Raw genomic sequence first — 20185 nt, 5'->3', positions numbered from 1 at the left:
CCAGTTTTACGTGATCACCACCGTACAGAGGAACGTAATAACCCTCCTTGCGGCACTGTAAGAAACCAGGACAACAACACACCCACAAAGGCAACTACAGCATTCAATTTTATCCTCTCCGTTTGCCCAGTGCTTGTACTTTCTGTTTTTAGAGTAAACTTGTCTCGGAAATAATTGCAGAACAGGAGGAGTGTGAAAGTGTCAGCCTCTAAACTGAAGAATCTCCACTGGCTGCAACCAGCCGGGAGTATCGTGAATGTGCTGACTTGTGCTGTAGGGTGAGTATTGGACAAGTGTGTGTACACAAGCACGCACAATCCCATTTCCTCATACCGAACCCCACATGGATGTGATGAATATGAATATGCACGCGGTGGGTGGGGAGGGTGAATGATTGAAACAGTGTAAATGAAGTCGTTCCTCAAATACTCCCGCTTTGCTCTAAATAAACAGCACTTTTCATTAGCGGCCCGCATCACTGTACATGTATGCGCTGTATGTACATGTTGTCTGTTCTGTTCTTTGTTTTAATAGTTCATCTTCACGACGCTGTGATGATGAAACGTTAACCTTTCGCTTCTGCCTCTGACGCCCGACCGTCAGCCCTCAGGCAGTCGGGCCCGTGTTCGGAGTGCGAGAGGCTTGTGTCTTTAAACTTGATCACGGATCGGGATGCAGATCGTTTCCTGCTCAGAGTCTCTCTCTGTTTTGTCATGCCCAGTTGTTGGGTCTCTTTCCATCTCCTCATCTGTATTCCAAACAGAGTATGCAGTCAGATAAGAGAGAAAGAAAGAAAGAAAGAAAAAAAAACCAACAACTCATCCCTCCCATAGTCTCTTCTCTCTGCTCACAGCCGCCTACCTTGCCTTCCCACCTCCCCTTCTCCCATTCTGACTCATACTGAAATCCCAGTGAGCATTCTCTCCCTTTCTCTCTCGCTCCCTCTCTCTCTCTCCCCCACCCCTCCGCCCTCATTTGTGTTTTCTCTCCCTTTGATTGCCAAGCTGGCTTCAACGCAACGAGCAGGGCAAGAGAGAATGAGCAAATGAAAAAGACGGAGAAGGATTGGAGGGACGGAGACGGAGAGAGAAGGAGGAGGAGGAGGAGGAGGAGGAGGAGGAAGGCTCTGTGCTGCCAAACGTGCTGTATAATGAGGATTCTGTCGAAGAAAAAATGAGGAGGAGTGTGTGAGGGGGCGGTGGTGTGTGTGTCTGTGTGTGTGTGTGTGTTAGATGACGGTTCGGAGAGAGAGTGGGTGTGTGTTTGTTAGTGAAACCCCTCTCGCCCCCACACCGGTCCCTCCGTCGTCTTCGTGCCTACAGCATCTGTGACATCACAAACCCACGCTCGCGCGCCGTGGCAACTCCACGTCCGCCCACTCGCACGCACACCTAAGGAACGACGGATATCTTGAACCCATACGCACTCAGAAACTTTTGTGCGCCTGCTTTCGTAAGCGGGCGGAGGAGCAAACATGCATGTAACGCCACATGTTCCGACTTCCCCTGCGACATGTGTTCCTAAGTGGCGGGGGCCAATTAAATTGCCCCCTCTGAAATTGACTTTCCTGCGATGCCATGACAAGATTATCCCCGTGATTTCATTACACGTACAGAGCATCTGTGGCAAACCGTGCCTAGAAATGATCCGGAGTCGGATGCCGTCCCTTATCATCCTCTGTAACTCCAACTGTGACTCACACAAAACTTCACAACATTATGCCAAAGTCATATGCTGAACGTAATTAACGCGCGATGCCAGCTCTGTGTGTGTGTGTACGCGTGGGCTGTCGTTTGTGCATGTGTTGACGGGGGGTGTCAGTATCAGAGTGAGTGGAGGCATCTGTTTGCTCCTGTTACTGGAATATTTGGTGCAGACCCCGAAGAATATTTATATATGTGTGTATTATGTGTGTCTCGATGTCATGTACACTGACATATGATACGTCTCAAAATTAAGTACAAAAGCACATTTTCTACAGTTTATCTGATGGAATCTACTCATCCATAGCCGGACCAGTCTTTATAAATTCAATCTGCACGATCGCTTTTGTGTTTCAGTGTGAAAAGTGCTTTCTGGAGACGTATGATATGAAAGCAATCCATCAAAATGTGATATTTAAAAGAAGATTCTTTACGGTCCTTATGCACAGAGGGAAACGTGACCTTTTTATAATACCAATCCATTTGTACTCACACATGAAGCAGTGGGCGCACTCTGAGTGGTCTGGGACCTCATGTGGGTAGGTGACTTGCTCAAGGGCACCTTAGCCACGGGTGTTGAGGAGAAACCGCTGGTTATTCAGTATTAAAACTGGCTCATGGAGACGTGCGTCTAAAAACGGTCTGTTCATAAAATAATGTGCTTTATTTCCGAGTCAGCTCCAGTCGTAGGCCCACGTCTCCAGGAGATACACTTTCTGGGATCAATTACACAAACATGTCCCAGATAGCGTGACAATAATACCGAAGGCAGATGCACACCACTTTGCTGTGACCCCCCCCAAAAAAAAAGTTTCATTAAAACAAAACAAGACACAAAACAAGAAATAAAGGACAATTTATCTGAGTGAACGCGGAGCCCCTGAAAACGCTTTGGGTTTGAATGTTTTACCTGGCTTCAGTAAATAACTGGGACACGCCAATACAATATACAGACAGTGTGGGTAAGGGACTGCGAAGTGGTGTGCTTTGTGAGTAATGAAATATGATTAATAACTTTAATTTACCCTGATCGAATGAGGTCATGAAACACAGTCAGTAGCTTCCGCTGCAACAGTCAGTGTTTTATTCTTTCTTAGACTTTGTTTAAAATTCTTCTCTGTTGAGACACCACTCCACGTACTCCATCTCACATTGTCTTTTCACTCAGTCCTCCCCTGTCACTCCCCCCTTTTTGTGAATTATACATTAAAAACCGGTTGAAATGGATATACTCCAAACATCTAGCACAAGCAAATATGCGTCACACAAGCCTCTGGCCTGAGTCTGTCTTTTTCTCTATTTTTTCTCTCTCTCTCTCTCTCTCTCTCTCTCTCTCTCTCTCTCTCTGCCTCTCCTACACGTTCTTTCATTTCGGTCTCTCTCACTACTCGTGGACGTGGATCTAATTTCAGTCGTCTCGCTCCCCGTCTCCCGGCCGTTCACCTTTTGTTATGTGTAACCTGTTTGTCAGTCCCAGCACTGTCATTCTGCTCCATCCTCCACCACAGTGTCCCGCTCCCACTGCCTGTATTCCCCCATCTGTCCTCCTCCTTCTCCACTCCAGTCGTCTCTAAAAGTCATCTCCTCCCACCTCCCCGCGTCCCAGAGGGGGGAGACGGAGAGAGAGAGAGAGGGAAATTAGGGGGCAGGAGAGATTGAGACACGATCGGGCTGGAGAAACCCCCTGGTGTCAGAAATTCACCTGCAAAAACTCGCTGCTTCCCCCGCGTTTCTCATCTGTATTCATAGTCTCTTCTCTCCTCCTGCATCACACCTCCTCACCTCTCCCTACCTCCCTCACTACCTCCCTGCCTCCTACCCCCCCCCCCCCCCCCCCCCCCCCCCCACCCCCCCACTCCCTCCTCTCTGTCCTTCTGTGTCTCTTGTCATCCTGCATTGCTCCACCTGCACTGTGGTGCAGCACTGACAATCAGAACTCTGCACGCATACGCACACATTCGGAGGCGCACACACACACACACACTTACAGGCTCTAACACACACACACACACACACACACACACACACACTGGGAGACACACACCCACCACTTCCGGCGGCCCCCCTCCCTCTCTCCCTCCCTCCTTCCCTCTCTCCCTCCCTTCCTCTCTCTCTCTCACATCTCTCCACTGCAGACACGAAACACTCTACAACCCCTGGTGTGCCAGCGCTTCATCAAGAGACTCTGCTAGCACTACATCTGAGCAGGGTTCTGCATTCACACACGACGTGGCTTATTGTTTATGCCATATGGAAATAGCTGCAGCAACACGATGACAAACAGAGATTAATAACAGGAATAAGCGCGACGATAACAGCGATGATCATAATCGTGATCGAGCCGTCGTAATCTTTATCGTTACTGCAGCGTTACTCCAACCGCTTTAGTGATAATAAGAAAGTATTGTTATTAATTATTATGAATTTTTATCTATAGGCGCCTTTCAAAACTCCCAAGGACACAGTAGAAAGTAAAACAAACAAAAAAAACACTACAAGACACTTAAAAGATAAGATAAAAAGATAAAAGATTTGGTTAAAACAAAAAAAATAATCCAGGGGGAACAGTGACAGTGGGCTGGGTGGGTGGGCTTGTAGTAACAGGTGGGTTATCAGATGGGATTTAAAAATACTCAGTGTGTATAATAAAATAACACAGCATAAAAATAACACATGCTGAAAGAAGTTCCCCCAACGCCTCGGATGAATAATTTATCGAGATGTTGGTGGAACACGCATGAAAATCCAGGAGTTTTGGCTCTGGATGAAGCACCATGGGAGACTATAGGAAGGACAAGAGAGTCTGGCCCTTTAATTTGGTGTTGCTAGGGAAATGAAGCTGTTTACTCTGGCATCAGCCACACAGATGATGTCTGCATGAACTCTCCATGTACCACCTCGACGTTCACGTGCACGCACACACACGCACGCACACGCACTTACACACATAAACCGTGCCCAGTCTTCCTGTCATTGCTGTTGGTGTTGGCATCTTCACGCAGTCTCGACTCAGTCATAGCCATGGACATGAGACTGAAGAGGAGAGATTTTGCACTTCATGAATATAAATGACGAGAAAAGAGATGAGAGAAAGTTTTGCTGTCGGGCCAGTCCAGAGTGTTGGAGGACATGCCAGCCGAGTTAAAAAAGACGACTAAATAATCAATCCTGACATCTAGTGGACATTATCTGGAATGTTGTGAAATGTATGTAGGGACTCTGTCTCTGTTTCTTTACATAATGTGTAGACCTTTAAGCCCCCTTCCCCCAGACCTCATATGTAGGCCAAAGCCTGCGTAAGAATTACGTAACAGCACTTCAAGAATGACATATATTTTGTCAAATTATATATATAAATCAATTTAAATCTTATTTACAACCATTTATTATCATTCTGTTATCAAAGACATATCTTTGTCTGGGTAAAGAGATTCTGTCCTTACTGCTATAATATAATATAAAAAATTTCCAAACCGCCATCGCAAAATGGTACACTTTTTCTACAGTTTATATACTACATATCAAATCATTAAAAGTGTGAGGGAAAAAACACTTGTATATGTGTCGTATTTGTGTAACGAAAGAGAAATTTACATTTATATGGCAGATTATGAGTCATAAAATCCTAAATATAGGACATTTGCTTTTAATGTCATATTTGCAAGTTTTGAATTTGCTTATTTTGTTTAAGTAGATAACAAAACTATATATCTATACACATTAATCAGTAACGGAGGAAATAGAGAAGTCTTTAAACCTTTATAGGGCACTCTTTGAAATACTTGGAAATTCTAATTTTCAACCCTAGTGTTATTAATGTGGGACATCTGAAGACTGTTTTACTTTTGTGAAAACTTTTTTTTAAAACTTTTATTGAAAAATCGAGATTAACAAATTAACGAATTTAACATCCTTCCGTGTCATTAAGTGGTAAACAAATGTAAACATGTATTTAGACCATTAGAACACTGATTCAGGCACTTGTCAACATAACATTATCACATTAGACAACATTAGGTCACTTTTTTGTGCTGCCTAATAATAAAGCAGTTATGCCCAGCGTTCATGCACAGGTGGACCTTGAAGACCACATTAGAAACTGATTTGACCTGAGAATGTTTCCTTGATTTGTTTTTCCTTCTCTGATTGGCTGAGTGAAAACCACATGCTTAGAGGCACAGGGACGCAATTTCAAATGTGTGCCAAAGTGACCATATATGGTTCCTAACCCCATAAAAGGTTTATGACGTTTTACAGGGAGGCCATACTACATTACCCGGCTGCCTTTGCTACATCGTCAGTCGCGTTTGATGCATGTGGGCCACCGTACTTACTTGTTTGTTTGAGTGAAAACAAAGATGGCGGACGAACTGGACCGAGTGCGAATCTCAGCTGCGGAGCTTAGAGCTGAAGCGTCGAATTCAGTCAATACCGTCGACTGTCAGAAAGGTGAGGGGAAGTCAGTTGCATACTTGGAAGGGAAACATTTGCAAAAACCCGAAAGCATTACGCAGAAAGGTACCTTAAGTTATCTTAAAGTGGTCTACGGAGTTGCTAAGTTTGTAACTAGCTAATGTTGTTAGCGAGCTAGCACCGTGCCTGCCCATTCTTCAGTCCCGCGCGGTCCCCTTCAACGGTACCCGCTATATTCACGATTTATTTTATCGTGTTTGAAATTAGATTCTTTTTTTTAATTATTACATATAAATTATCAGACTAAAAACTAATGTCTCAGCCTGAAGTTAAATCAAAAGATTCGACTGTTTACCAAGTTAAAGATAGTGAACAAGCTAACGTTACGAATAACTGAACTTTCCCTTTCCACCGAAACGATCACATTTCTGTTTGAAAAGTGATCAAAACATTAGTAAATGTTTCTTTTATTGTTGTAGGTTTGTTTGTTGCTGCATATTTGTTGTTAATGATTTTTTTTTTTTTTTTTTTTTTTTTTTTTTTTTTACATTTTACATTCATCAATGTTTACCATATGCTTATTGCATTTACCTTCGTGTCTGCAAAACGCCGTTAGATTCGTTGCCTACTTGATTGCATGGTGAACGGATCAGGGTTGTAAATATTAGAAGAAAAAAATATATAATTTTTGTCAATACTGGTTCTCCTTACCTTGTGTGCATACTGTGACAGTTTCATGTTTGAAGGTTCACATTTATTACTATAACTGATTGTGGCTTCCTGCTAACAATGTGTTGTCTACTGGAGAATGTGTTATATGTATTGCATGCAAGAAAAAGTTCTGTGTGTACATGTCAGTCAGTTTAATGTATACATATAGATAATATCTTTCAAACGAGCTTTCTAAATGTTGATAGAGTAAAAATGATGGGACCACCACAGCTAGCTGCACTAAAATGAATGTTTTAACCGATTTGAACTGGCGATTGGTCACCTTGTCACGTTAATTTGACAGATTTTCACATGAGATATTCTTTATTTTACTTAGAGAAAACAAACCATGACAGCTTAGTTATTTAATACTTACACTCCATCTTCTGTTTTTATGATTAATTTTCTTATAAGTCTCTTTATTTCTCTTTTGTGCAGAAGAACTAAAGGAACATCCCAAACAGAAGCAGCATAAGAGGCGCGAAGGAAAACGCCCCGATCTGCAGCGCTACCATCCGCTACCTGGACAGGGACGACATCGCCAAGACAGCGAAGAGGGAGACACTGGTCAAAACGATCCCCAAGCTCCAGATTCACATGATCAAGACCAACCACCATACAGAGAGAAAAAGTTCTCCTCTCAGAATATTTCAGTCAGGCAGGGCTGTACAGACGGCGGGGCAGGTACCAACGCAAGGGAAGAGGACAGAATGAGAGGGGACGGGAGTAACACTCAGAACTCTGGTAAGAGCAGCCACTCGCAGACTAAAACGAATGCACATGGCGAAAAAGGCTCCGTTGAAAATGACAGAGAACACCAGGAATCTGCTGAAGCTGCAAAGCCAACAAAGAAAGCTCGGAAACCTGACAGGGAATTTTATCAACCTGGGAGCCGGAGGAGTACCCAGGGAAAGGACTGTGGTGTTGGAAGGGAACAGGATAAGCCTCCCCCTACGAAGAACGAGCAAAAGCCGGCGCCAGAATCCCAGCAGAGTACAGGTGTAAGAGAGGGAAACAAAAAGAAACCTGTACAGAAACAGGGAGTGAAGGATAAAGAAGTTAAAGGTTTACAGGAAACAGCAAAAGTGTCCAGTTCCAGTGATGCAAACAGGAAACAACAAGGAAGCCAAGATGTGGATACACCTCCATTACCCATTGATAATTTAGTGGAGAAAGCTAAAGAACTCAGCCTGAAAGAAAAGAGCAAAGTAGGTCCTGATAAAGAAAGGAGGGGCAAAGAGGCAGGGCTGAAAAATGAGGAAGATAATGCAGAAAAGAAGAGAGAAAGGGGAAACCGCAGGAGGAGGGGAGCGGAGAAGGAAAAAGAGAAGAATCTGGATTCCAGAAGAGAGGATGAAGTAGATGGAGGAAAGAGCAATCAGAAAAAAACAGAAGAAAGAAGCAAGAGAGCTCCAGAAGCAGATGGGGGGAAAGCAGATAAGGCAGGAGAGACGCACCAAACTAAAAAAAGAGAAAATCGCAGAGAAAACAGAAAAGGAGACAACAACAACAGCAGGGCCAGAGACCCTGAGAAAGATGCAAAGACAGAAAGAAATTTAGGCAGAGGTGACAAAGACAGGTCCAATGCAAATATCACGACGCCAAACTCAAAACGCTATTCCAAATCAGACATTCGGCGCACAAGGAATCGAACTTACAGCAGTAGCTCCGCCAGCAGTGTTACCAGCCTGGATGGTCCTGGACGAGCAATGAACGTGGAGGCTACCAAGTGGCCACGGTCAGACCACAACAACAAAGTGGGAACGGTTACCGGTGGAGAAGGACGCAGAAGCCATTTACAAAGCTGGACCACAAATGAGGAATCATCCACAGAAGGGAGTGAGATGAGTGACAGAACAGAAGATAGGAGGAGGAGCAGAAGAGTTGGGGAGGAAGAGTTGAGTGCAGCGAGACGGAAGGAAGAAAGAAACAGACCAAAGGGAAACAAAGGTGGAAGTCGGGGAATCCTGAGGGTTTCTCTAGAAAACCAGCCAGGTACTTCTTCACAGAGCGGGGATGCCCAACATCGCAAGCCAGGCCCTGTTTCTCGTGGCAGGGGTGGTGGTATTCTGGTGCTTCCGGCCCGCACGGAAATCTCCAATTCACCTCAGGTGGGGCAAAGGCTCCTTTTTGGTGGAACTAGGGGAGGAGCAGCTAGCAGGAGCAGAGGAGGCCGTGGGGGAGGAGTGAGACGGCTCTGGGATCCAAATAACCCCGATCAGAAGCCAGCCCTTACCAGCACTCAACCCTCACAGCACATGTCTCATCAGCAGCCTTTGTATCTTCAGACGGGGACTGGATATGGACAACTTCACTTTCTTGACACAGATGATGAGGTAGCGGGCAGTCCTCCAGTCCACCAGGGTGAGCACTTGCGATCCCAAAAGGCGACTGCCATGGCCTACTACAAATTCCAAAACTCTGACAACCCCTATTGCTACCCCATGTCAGCCACCAACTCACACAGTCCCGGCACCACAAGCAGCGGCCAGCGCTATCCATATTCTTACCACATGGGACCCTACCAAATGGCTCCTCCAAACGGCATGTACCCGAGCCCAGGTGCCGGTCAGTTCTGCGGGAGTTATCGGGGAGCAGTTTATTCCCAGTCAGGCGGAGGAGGGGCTCTGACATATGAGGAGGCAGAACAAGCCAGAGGGGAACTGGGGAGGCTGCTGAGGGCCGCAGACACACAGGAGCTTCAGATCAGTAACTTGCTGTCCAGAGACAGAGTCAGTGCTGAAGGACTGGAACGCATGGGCCAGCTCAGGTGAGCATCTGGTGATGTTACATTCAAAAAGCAGTTAAATTGGGGGTGAAAAGCTCACATTTTATATCGTGTCCTCCTTTTTTTTGTAGAGCGGAGCTTTTGGGGCTGTACGAGCAGGTCATCCTGACAGACATCGAGTTCTCAGACACTCAGAACGTGGATCAGGCTCTGTGGAAGAACGTCTTCTACCAGGTCATTGAGCACTTCCGCCAGCTGCTCAAAGATCCGACCTATGACAACACCCCTCATATCAGGAACATGTTGCTCACGCTGCTGGACGAGGTAAGACGTGTGTGGGGCAATAAGGCCAAGTCAAGGAGGCAATTGAAAAGCAGTCAGTTTAGAAAAACTATTGTCACAACTATTGTCAGGAGTAATGACATGTATTATGTTGGGTCCAGTGTTTGTGTCAGTGTACATATATACAATATCATATATATATATGTGTGTGTGTTAATCATATATTTAGAAACGTTAAACATTGCATGGGGTCAAATTGTCCCCAAAGGTAATAGGAGGGTTAAGTAGCTATGCAACAAACTCAGGGATTGTTTAACCTACAAGTAATAGGATTGCACAAGATAATCCACTGTCTAATTGTGTGTTGCCTACAGAATATCATGGAATATTTGTGTCCGAAACCGTTTCACATGTTTGTTTGTTTCACATTTGTTGTAATGATAACAGGCATCAATAGATGCATCGTGTCTCTCTACCTCAGGATTTATAAATTGGAGACAGCTTGTTAAATATTTGTCCGTGCGTTCTGTGAAGATTACTAATTGTGAGAACCACATCTTTCTCTCCTTCATTGTGCGTGTGTCACAGGGAGCGCTGTTCTTCGACGCGCTGCTTCAGAAGCTGCAGACAGTGTACCAATTCAAATTAGAAGATTACATGGATGGCATGGCAATCAGGGCTCGGCCATTACGCAAGACGGTACAGCATTATTCTTTTTATTCTGTGTTTGAAGCTAAATAACAAGCCTTTAAAACAAAGACATGATTTCAGAATAATACAGAAACTGTAAGACACCGTTTATCATACTAAATGTATTAACCCAGTCAGTAATTAGACATCTTTGTTAAGAGCAATAGAGTTGGTGTTTGTTTTCTTCTTATTAAGTATGTGTACAATTATGTTTTTAATTTTCTTTTCTTATGCTTTTGACTTTGTTTCAGGTTAAGTATGCACTTATAAGTGCTCAGCGCTGCATGATTTGTCAGGGAGATATAGCGCGTTACCGAGAGCAAGCCAGTGACTCTGCCAACTATGGCAAGGCTCGCAGGTAATTCCTTAAACACATTCGATAGGTTAGGAAGTTTATTGACATGATTTTATTTTGACAGGAATACCCTTTTTGTAGTGCAACAATATTTAGACCAGTTTACTACCTTCCAGACAGCTAATTATCTCCAAATGTTTTAGTCTTGGACAAATTGTTCCTTCTGTTTTCATGAAACCTCCTACTTCTATATGACAGAAAATAACTTCATCTCATCTTCTACTACAGACGAGAACTGCATAATTTAAAAAGGATGCTGAAAATGTGTTTCAAAGTTTCTTGTTTTTGGACTCACGTGAATGCTTTTGTTTTTTTTTTTTTCGTAGTTGGTACCTGAAAGCTCAGCAGATTGCCCCGAAAAACGGACGACCATATAACCAGCTGGCCTTGTTGGCCGTCTATACAGTGAGTCATGAAATCCAAAACCATATTTTTTTTTTTTTTACTTCATATTCAGTTTCAAATTAACTAACAGATGTTACATTAAACTGTTGTGTTTTTGCTTTGAAAACATTTACAGTAGTGTTGGAAAAAACTGTGGTGATACTTGGCTGTTAATTGTAGACAAATCGGATTCAATTGATATTTGCCATTTAGATTTAGGTGAAGTTTGGTAGAAGAAAAAAAAACAGAATGAGAGTAACCGGTGGAGTTATGTCGCTGTAGAAATGAAAATCAGCCTCAGTAGAAATGATGAAAAAAAGGAAAGTGTGGAGAAAATAAAGTGAGCAGCTCACTAAAAGTACAGCACATCACCTGTTTACGCCAGTCAAAGTGTCACACTGACATAAACGTGATGATTCTGGAGCTGCTGAATGCAGTAGTATAGTCTCTCTACTCTGCTCAGGTTCAGTGAACTGCACCAGAACTCACTGGACTTTAAGCTTTAGTTGTTGTCATGATATACCCGTATTGACGATAATCGTGGTATTAAAAAATGAAAGTTCATGATCGGGTTTTTATTTCCTGGTGCACTTCTGACCAACAATAACATAATGATGGGAGGGTAGCGCTGTTGAGCTCCTGCCAGCTCAAATACATGACTGTCTTCAGATAGTTCAGAGTGCTTCAAATACTTTTCTTATTTAAAGAAGCCAAGTAGACGTAGAGATGTAGATGATAAATGTGAAGCATAATAACCAGTGTCATTCATTTTTCAAAGTTATTTTGTGATAGTGTTTATTTTGCACATGCATGCAGTACCCATATTTAACTTAATGTACTGCAAAATTAACATTTTGGCCCATGACCCTCCCCCCATATTCAGTTGTGTCCCTCCACTGGGAAGAGTTTGGGCACCTCTGGTGTAAATGATCCAGAGCCACTTGAACACAGTGTTTTACATCTGCCCCTGTTTTCTTCCGTTCTACTGTTAATTTGAGTGTAATTCATCTCCCAAAAGAGAGAAAATGACATAAATCAAGTTAAAGATGCATTTCCTGGATTTCCCATTTACATTTTTGTTGCTATAGTGATAATATCGTTATCGTGACAGCCCTGGTGTTCGTGGTGTTTGACTTCGTGTCTGTTTCTCTGATTACTTACTACACACTTCTTTTGATATTGACGTAGACCCGCTCAAATATGTTGAGTTTCAAATTGAATGGGCGAAAGCATTGCCTGCACATGTGTTGTTATGCACGTACTCTGTAGTCATAGGAGGGGTAGAAAGTTTGGGATTCATTAACTAGCTTTCCTGTCTTTAGAACTACTGAAAAATACAACAGTGTTTTGAGAATGATGATTTGGGAATTATTTGTCTAGTGTGTGTGATGCCCTAACCTCTTACTCTTGTCTCTTTCCCACAGAAGCGGAAGTTAGATGCTGTGTATTATTACATGCGCAGCTTGGCAGCTTCCAACCCCATTCTGACTGCGAAGGAAAGCCTGATGAGTCTCTTTGAGGAGGCCAAGCGAAAGGTGGGACGCACACGTGGAGCTTAGCCGGGCAGGTTTACAAAACGCCAAGATTTGAGGCAGAGCAAGTGCTTCTTGTTCACAGACTTTTTCCTGTTACAGGCGGAGCAGCTTGAACGAAGGAGGAGGCAGGAACACGAAGGAGGCTCCAGGGGCCCGGCGGTAAGAGGAAGAGGAAGAGGGGAAGAGGGAGCGCGTGTGGAGATCTGGATTCGTCCCACCGGACAAGCAGCAACCCCGTCTTCACAGAGAGGAGGCAGCGAGTCCAGCAGAGACTCTGAACAGGACGGAGAGCTGGGAACTCTCAACGCCACTGATGTAAGAACTCTCTCTTTCTCTCATCCTGTTGTACATGCATTGTTGATTTTGATTGGTGCCTCCTGCAAACATCTTCATATTTTCGAATGTTTAATTTCCCCTCTCATCTGTGTAATCTGGTTTATTTTTTCCTCTACTTGAATTCATTTTGTTTCCTTTACTCTGTTAATTTTCAGTGTTTCCTGGACTTTCATTTCACCAATTTATTTTCATTACCGTGAACTCTTTAGCCCGTTCTTGATTTTTTTTTTTTTTTTTTTTCTTAATATTCCGTTTTTCCTTGCAGTGATTCGCCATTTACTTATTCAGTGGAACTATTATTGGGACGTATATGGTGTAATTGGATTATTTGCTGCTGTTTGTTTGCTAATTTGTTTGCTGCTGTCCTGTCAATTATTGCAGTGCCCATTGAGAGGACAGGATGTCTCTACACAGAAGGCATAGCATTAGCAGGGCATTAGCGGCTCCGATGCTCTGTCTGTGACAAAACAGGATGTGTTCATGTTGGAGTGCAGGGGAAGCTAATGTACACTCGCTGTGTAAAACGATAGAAAATAGAGCTTAAAATATTCCCCCGGTTTGCTGGTTTACTGTTACAGATCATTTACAAGCTCTGGGCTCTGGTCTCATTCACATTTCAGACCGTCTACGTTTACATTCCTGTATGAGTTCATATAGAAATAGCAGCTTAAATTTGGCCCGTCTTCTGTTTTTATTATTTTTACGTGTTTAACAAATACATTTGGTTTGTCGGTTAGTTGACGTGTTTTTTGGGAAGAGGCACGTCTCTTTGTTGGCAGCAGCCTTTGCGTTCATTCACTCTCTTGGGTCCATTTTAACATTGAAGTGTTTACCAAACCCATTTTTGTTCCTTCTTCATCGGATGCAGGGTTTTCTTGTCATATGCTGTACGAGTGGAGAGATTACTAATGCTCATCTTTTGGCCTTCTCCTTTTTTTTTTTTTCCCCCCTCCAGCTAAATAAGAGATTCATTCTGAGTTTCCTGCATGCACACGGAAAGCTCTTCACTAAAGTGGGGTGAGTAATGTCCCATGTTTCCAAGCCCCTGTGTTAATGGCCCGTATTTGTTGGAAGGAAGGACAAAATTAGGGGCAATTTTTTATTTTTTTTCTCCCACCAGTTTGACATTGTGTCAGCTCTATATTGTGTTCGTCTCCCGTCTGTGCAGCATGGAGTCGTTCCCTGCAGTGGCGAGCCGCGTCCTACAGGAGTTCAGGACGCTTCTCCAGCACAGCCCCCCCCTCCTGAGCAGCACACACATGCTGCAGATCATCACCATCAACATGTTCACCATACACAATTCCCATAGCAGAGGTAATACTGAACGGACACACAAACGCAAATGTAATCATCTCCAAATGTCGAATAGTATTAAAGTTGATTTATCAGCAAATACACGACTAGTAAAATAGCACATAGTTGACACTTGTTCCACGGTTGCGCACAAATTATTAATGAAGTGCTGCTTCACATCCCTGTCTCCTGCCAGGTGAAGAGGGAGAGGTGCGGTCTGTTTTACAGGAGCAGAGCACGGCACTGGGCCTTGGCATGTTTGCACTGCTGGTGCAGCGCTGCACAGAGCTCCTCAAAGAGATTCCTGCAGGTAACGCGCTCAGTGCGCTCCACAAGTAGTCGATCAAAAGCCCCTTTAAAGGTCCACCTCTACACTCTGCATTAGGATTAAAAGACTTGAGCCGCTGGTCCGTCCCGCGGCGCGTTGGTCGGGATTATTCATCGAGCTGGCGAGCCTTGTGACTCATAGGCGGCTTGTGCGAATTTCAAAAAGTTTTCGTGGCTTTTGACGCCAAAATGAAATGGGGTTCGCCTTTTTAATTAAGCTGAACATTTTAAAAGAAGCGTCCGTGATAAGACTTATTGAATTTTATGTGAGACCCCAAACAGCCTCCTGTTCTTTCCACATAATGTTAATTTTAATTGTTGTTAACACCTCTTTTTTTTCTCTCTTGTTTAAACCCAGTCCCCATGGCAGATGGAGAGGAGGAGGGGAAAGAAGATGAGCTGGAGGGTATTGTGAGAGTCTCTGCCTTCCCATTGGACCTCAGTGAACTACTGCCAAGCATCAAAGTCTGGTCTGATTGGATGTTGGGACAGCCAGACCAGTGGAACCCGCCACCGTGCAGTATAGAGTAAGAGCTACAGAGAAACATTATTATTTGAGTCTTGTTCCTGGTAAATATATATTTAGCTGCCAAATGCACGTCAGTGTCTAATTGCTATGAGCTTTACACACATATTATCACATGAGCTAATTCTCCTACAACTTTCTGTCATTCTTTTAAATACTCTCTCTTCCACATCTCTCGTGACGTTCCCTCTATGAAGTTGCAGCCCTGATGTTTGGCAGTGCCTTGCCGACCTGTGTAACGTGCTGGCCCGCGTGGATCACGAGGAAGTGCTGCTCTACAAAGTTGATACTGATGAGGTGGAAGGAGACGAGGAGCTGACCGTGCTCCAGCTGAAGGAAGACCGGCTGCTTGCCGGCTTCGTACCACTTCTGGCTGCTCCGCAGGAGCCGTGCTACACGGACAGACACACAGACATGGTGAGTGGAAATCAAAGGTGTATTTTGTTAGACAGTAACACAGAGTGCCAGTATTTACTTTCATCTCTAATCATCTGCTTTCCCTGTTTCGCACAAATACTCCCGTCCTCTTTTTTCAATAGGCAATAGCAGCAAATTGTAAAAGAGTGACGGTGCTGAAGTACTTTCTGGAGGCGTTGTGTGGACAGGAAGAGCCTCTGTTGGCCTTCAAGGGAGGCAAATACATCTCTGTGGCAACGTCTCCTCCACCTAACCAGTCAATGGACACAAGGACCAGGCAGGATTCTGTGACGGAGAAAGAGGTGACTGTCTCTGCTACTCGTCCTCTAATAAAATTTATTCTCCGCTTGGTTATTTCAGGCCTTTTCCCCTCCGAGTGTATTTCTCCGCTTACTTGAAAAATTTTATGAAAATGAAAATGTGTTCATTGTCTGATTCCAGGCCGATGACGTGATAGTCGAGGCAGAATCGTCTCTCTCTGCATCAGAAGGAGAGGAGGAGGATGTCGAAGAGGGAGACAGCGAGAGTGACATCAGACAGCTGAAGGCGCGACGCCACGCCCTCGCCAACGAACTGGCGCAGCAACAGAAGCGCAGGGATAAAATACAGGTAAAGCGCAGGCACATAGACCAGTACCAGACAATAAATGAATTCAAATAAGCAAATAAGTTGTTGTAGAGATTGGTCTTTCTGTCCAGCATTTCATAAGATAAGGAATAATGAAAGGGTAATTGGGTGACGAGGAAAATAATTGTTTAATGCGCCCTTTAGCAACGTCTCAGTTGCTTATGCATTTTTCCTGGTAACAATCCATAGATAGACAACAAATTTAATCAAACAAAAGAAAATGACGTCCCCCATTAATTATGGAAAATCCCTGCGAGCTCGTGTTGAAATGTTCAGATCAGGCTTTGTGTGTTCTTTCTGATCGTCGATGTGTCATTCGACGGTAGAGCTTGAATTAAATATGCCAGACGTGCTATAGTGTGATACCACATATATGATTTTTTACATCCAGTTTATGTGTGTTATTTCAGGCGGTGCTGCAGACAGGTGGGCAGCTGGAGCTGGAAGTGAGGCCTCTCTTTTTGGTTCCAGATACCAATGGATTCATTGATCATTTGGGAGGCCTGAAGAAACTTCTTCAGTGCGGAAAATATATAATAGTTGTGCCGCTCATCGGTAAGACTAAAGAAATTAAAGCAATAGAGGGAATGTATTGACGTCACTGCCACCTGGGGTCTCCCTTTAGTGGCAAAAAACACAGTGAAATGTGTCAGTAAATACAGTGAGACCTGGGAAAATGTGGATTATCAGATCAAATTAAGGACAATTGGACTCGACAATGATCCACACAAACTAGTGTGGATTTGGAAAAGTGGATTAGCCTCAGTTTCAGTTATTTTAAGCTAGTTCTAATTCATTTCAGTTAAGATAAATGTAGCTAAATAAGAGATGCGAATGCTAAGAGCTTTACTGAGAAGTAACCAGATTGTTGCTAAAGTCGATCGCAAAACAACTCTTCACCTTTTTTTAAATTAATTTTACAGTTTAGACGCTATTAAAGCCTATAATTCAAACTAATGTGGCTAATCCCCGTGTTCACCAGTCACTTTTTGCCGTAACCACGGAGACTTCGCTGGCTGTGACGCAACATACATACCCTCTATAAATTAAAAGATGAGAACGGAGCAGGAGAACAAAACTGTTGCCTTCAAAATGATCAGAACGCAGGAAATTGTTGCCCGTGTGCGCTCATGGTTTGATTTGTTTCCTTTATCAGTGATCACAGAGTTGGATGGTTTGGCTAAAGGCCAGGACAGTTTTGGTGGAGGACTGGGATCCGGGGGACGCTTCAGCGGCGGTCGTGGCAACTACAACGTCACTGCAGCCCACGTGCGAGCCGTGCAGGAGAAGGCTCGGTCGGCGGTGGCTTTCTTAGAGAGAGGATTCGAAGCAAGGGAACCGTGTCTCAGAGCCCTGACCAGCAGAGGAAATCAGCTCGAGTCTATTGCCTTCCGCAGTGAAGACACCTCTGGACAACAGGTAGGAACCAGACGAAAAGAAATGAGGCTGCAGTGGTCGACTGCAGTATAAAACGTTCTTCAGTGACTCAGTTTTCTATTCTTCTGCAGGGTAACAATGACGACGTGATTCTGTCCTGCTGTCTCCACTACTGCAAAGACAAGGCGAAAGATTTCATGCCTCAACAGAGAAGTATGTAGCATTTAACTCTCATCTTGTTGCGTCATTGTTGATGTATCCTCAAACTCACGCAAACACGTCGATGCAAACAAAGCTAATTTCTCACGTCTCGTCGTCTCCCTGCCTCATTAACAGATGGGACAATAAGGCTTCAGAGGGAGGTGGTGCTCCTCACGGACGACCGCAACCTGCGAGTCAAAGCTTTGACCCGCAACGTCCCCGTGCGAGACATCCCCGCTTTCCTCAGCTGGGCCAAAGTGGGCTGAACCAGGCGAAGCTGGAATCAAAGGAACGCAACTGCTGAAGCCTGCTTGTCACTCAGCCAGGAGAGGAGACACACTTAAGCGGAGAAGGAAGAAGAAGAAGAGGAGATAACAGGGGAGAGGAAATGACAAAGAACGCTAAGAACCACTTCCTATGAAATACAAGCGAGTGTAGGGAGAGCAGGGTGGTTTTAATGAGCCTTTTCCCCTCTTGTGACGACGTGTGTGCGTGTATGTATGTGTTAAGATCAGCGAGCTTCCCCAGAAAGAGACGGCGAGACTCGATAAGTCTCAGGAAGGCTGGAGTAGAAGGGAGGAAGGAGGCAACATGGAGGGATTTGATTTATCCAGCGTCAAAACCTCCGCGCCTGTTTAGTGTGCGCTCTGCGAGCTGAATTAAAATTTGAAGCTGATGATAGGATGAGAGAGGGAGCGCGTCTATGATCATTTCATTGATTAAAGACGGCAGTAGTGACGGCCGTAGACGGCGCTTCCACACCTCTCTGAGGGCCCGGGCTTAGAGGCTGCTCTAAGAGGCAGCGCTCAGAGAGAGGAAGGTGGAAGGTGGAAGGTGGAGAGACGCACCGCTGGATGGTCTGCACCGACGCAGAGAAGAGTGGCTAATTGCAGCGAGGGTTCATCAAGAGCTCTCCTGCGAACTTGGCACATGAAAAGAATCACACGCAGGTGTTTTAATTCCTGCTAACCCAGGAAATGCTGATGCCTGTTCGGTGTCTAGGGCTGTTCCTCCAGCTTGTTTTTTTGGTGTTATAAGATGTCAGCAACCACAAAACATTGTTTATTATTCATTTTTCTTTTGCTTTTTTTTTTGTTGTTGTTGTTCCTTGGAGGCTGTTTCTCCATGTTGTTGACTCCGATAATGAGCCTCTGCAAAGTCTTCCCACAATAGCATTTGTAAATACTTCAGCTAATTTCATTTTTTTTTTTTTTTTTTTTCTTTTTGAGACGTTTAACCAATGTTTTGTTGGTTTGTGTCGAGTTTGGAGTTCCAGAAAATTTGGCTACATTGATATTTTTTTTTTTTTTTAGTGAAATCCCATCTTCTGCCATTTAAAACCCAAATATTTGCAAAAAAAAATCTTCAACCCAGTATTATCTAGGCTCAGTATAAGGACGTGGTCCACGGCTGTGACTTTGCAGGAGCTTTATTATCGAGGAATACCGGTGAATATTTTTACTTTCTATTCATAGCTAGCATCAGTATTTTTTTGTTCCTTCTTAATTTATACCATCAGCAGCTTACCTGCCTTCGGGGTGTAACATTGTCTCTTCTTCAAGCTCAAATATCCACTTTTTTTTTGTTGTTGAAACTAAAATACATGTGGTGTAATAAAAGTTGTAAAATTTCCATCAGATCCACACGACATCTCACTGACACGTTGTCCACAAAGGAAGTGTTTGTGCTTTGGGAAACTGTTCCATGAGATTCCCTCAGTGTGTATTTCTGTGAGCATTTCATAATCTACATGCGTGTCCTCTGTTGTGCTGCATCATGCAGACTTTGTCATATTGATTAAAAAATAATAACAAAAGTAGAGGTGGCTACCCAACCTTCTTTTCATCCTGTACTTTTTCAGCTAGACTTGTACAACTTTAGCAGTTCATCCCGTCATGTTTGTACGAACCGTCCGACTCGTACGTTCGTTTTATTTCAGTCCGTTTTGATGTTGCTTGTCGTATTCGGTGCAGTCTGTTGCGTCAAGTGGCATTGTTGCATTGTGTCGGAGCAATTGCTTAACTCACTTTTTCAATCTTTCATCATCCATAATTAAAACAGTTTCAAAACCATTGTTTTTGCCTCATTGTTAAGCAATTTAAGAATGTGATGTAAGAATGTCCTTTAGTTCAATCTAGATATTTGTCAACAATGCCTCAGCACCAACTTTAATTCTCTTACATAAACCTATGCTTTTCTGTGTCAAAATGTCTCCCTTTTTTATTTTATTTTTTAGAATCACTGGAGTATTTTCTGTTTAAAACAATCGTTGAACTGAGT

The 20185-nt window shown here is 43.8% G+C and overlaps 1 protein-coding gene across 2 annotated transcripts; it reads left to right on the top strand.

The window, feature by feature from the left end:
* Positions 1–6007: 6007 nt before the first annotated feature.
* On the top strand, positions 6008–19977 carry smg6 (SMG6 nonsense mediated mRNA decay factor). Of its 2 annotated transcripts, XR_007114314.1 has the most exons (20): positions 6008–6152; positions 7266–9597; positions 9687–9879; positions 10426–10536; positions 10779–10885; positions 11209–11287; positions 12691–12801; positions 12901–13116; positions 14093–14154; positions 14306–14451; positions 14627–14740; positions 15116–15284; positions 15481–15700; positions 15823–16002; positions 16142–16309; positions 16738–16882; positions 17484–17746; positions 17836–17917; positions 18041–18236; positions 18274–19977. XR_007114314.1 is itself a non-coding variant. In XM_047607158.1 (19 exons), the coding sequence occupies exons 1-19, from the start codon at positions 6062–6064 to the stop codon at positions 18169–18171; spliced, it is 4920 nt and encodes a 1639-aa protein (XP_047463114.1). In that variant the 5' UTR covers positions 6008–6061; the 3' UTR covers positions 18172–19977. The 2 variants fall into 2 exon arrangements, 1 of the variants encoding a protein (XP_047463114.1); XM_047607158.1 differs by having other exon boundaries at positions 18041–19977.
* The last annotated feature ends 208 nt before the right edge of the window (positions 19978–20185 follow it).

The sequence above is a fragment of the Mugil cephalus genome, chromosome 15 (assembly GCF_022458985.1).
Source record: "Mugil cephalus isolate CIBA_MC_2020 chromosome 15, CIBA_Mcephalus_1.1, whole genome shotgun sequence".
NCBI lineage: Eukaryota > Metazoa > Chordata > Actinopteri > Mugiliformes > Mugilidae > Mugil > Mugil cephalus.
Note: the sequence above shows the minus strand (reverse complement) of the source record. Positions and strands in the feature narration are given on the sequence as shown.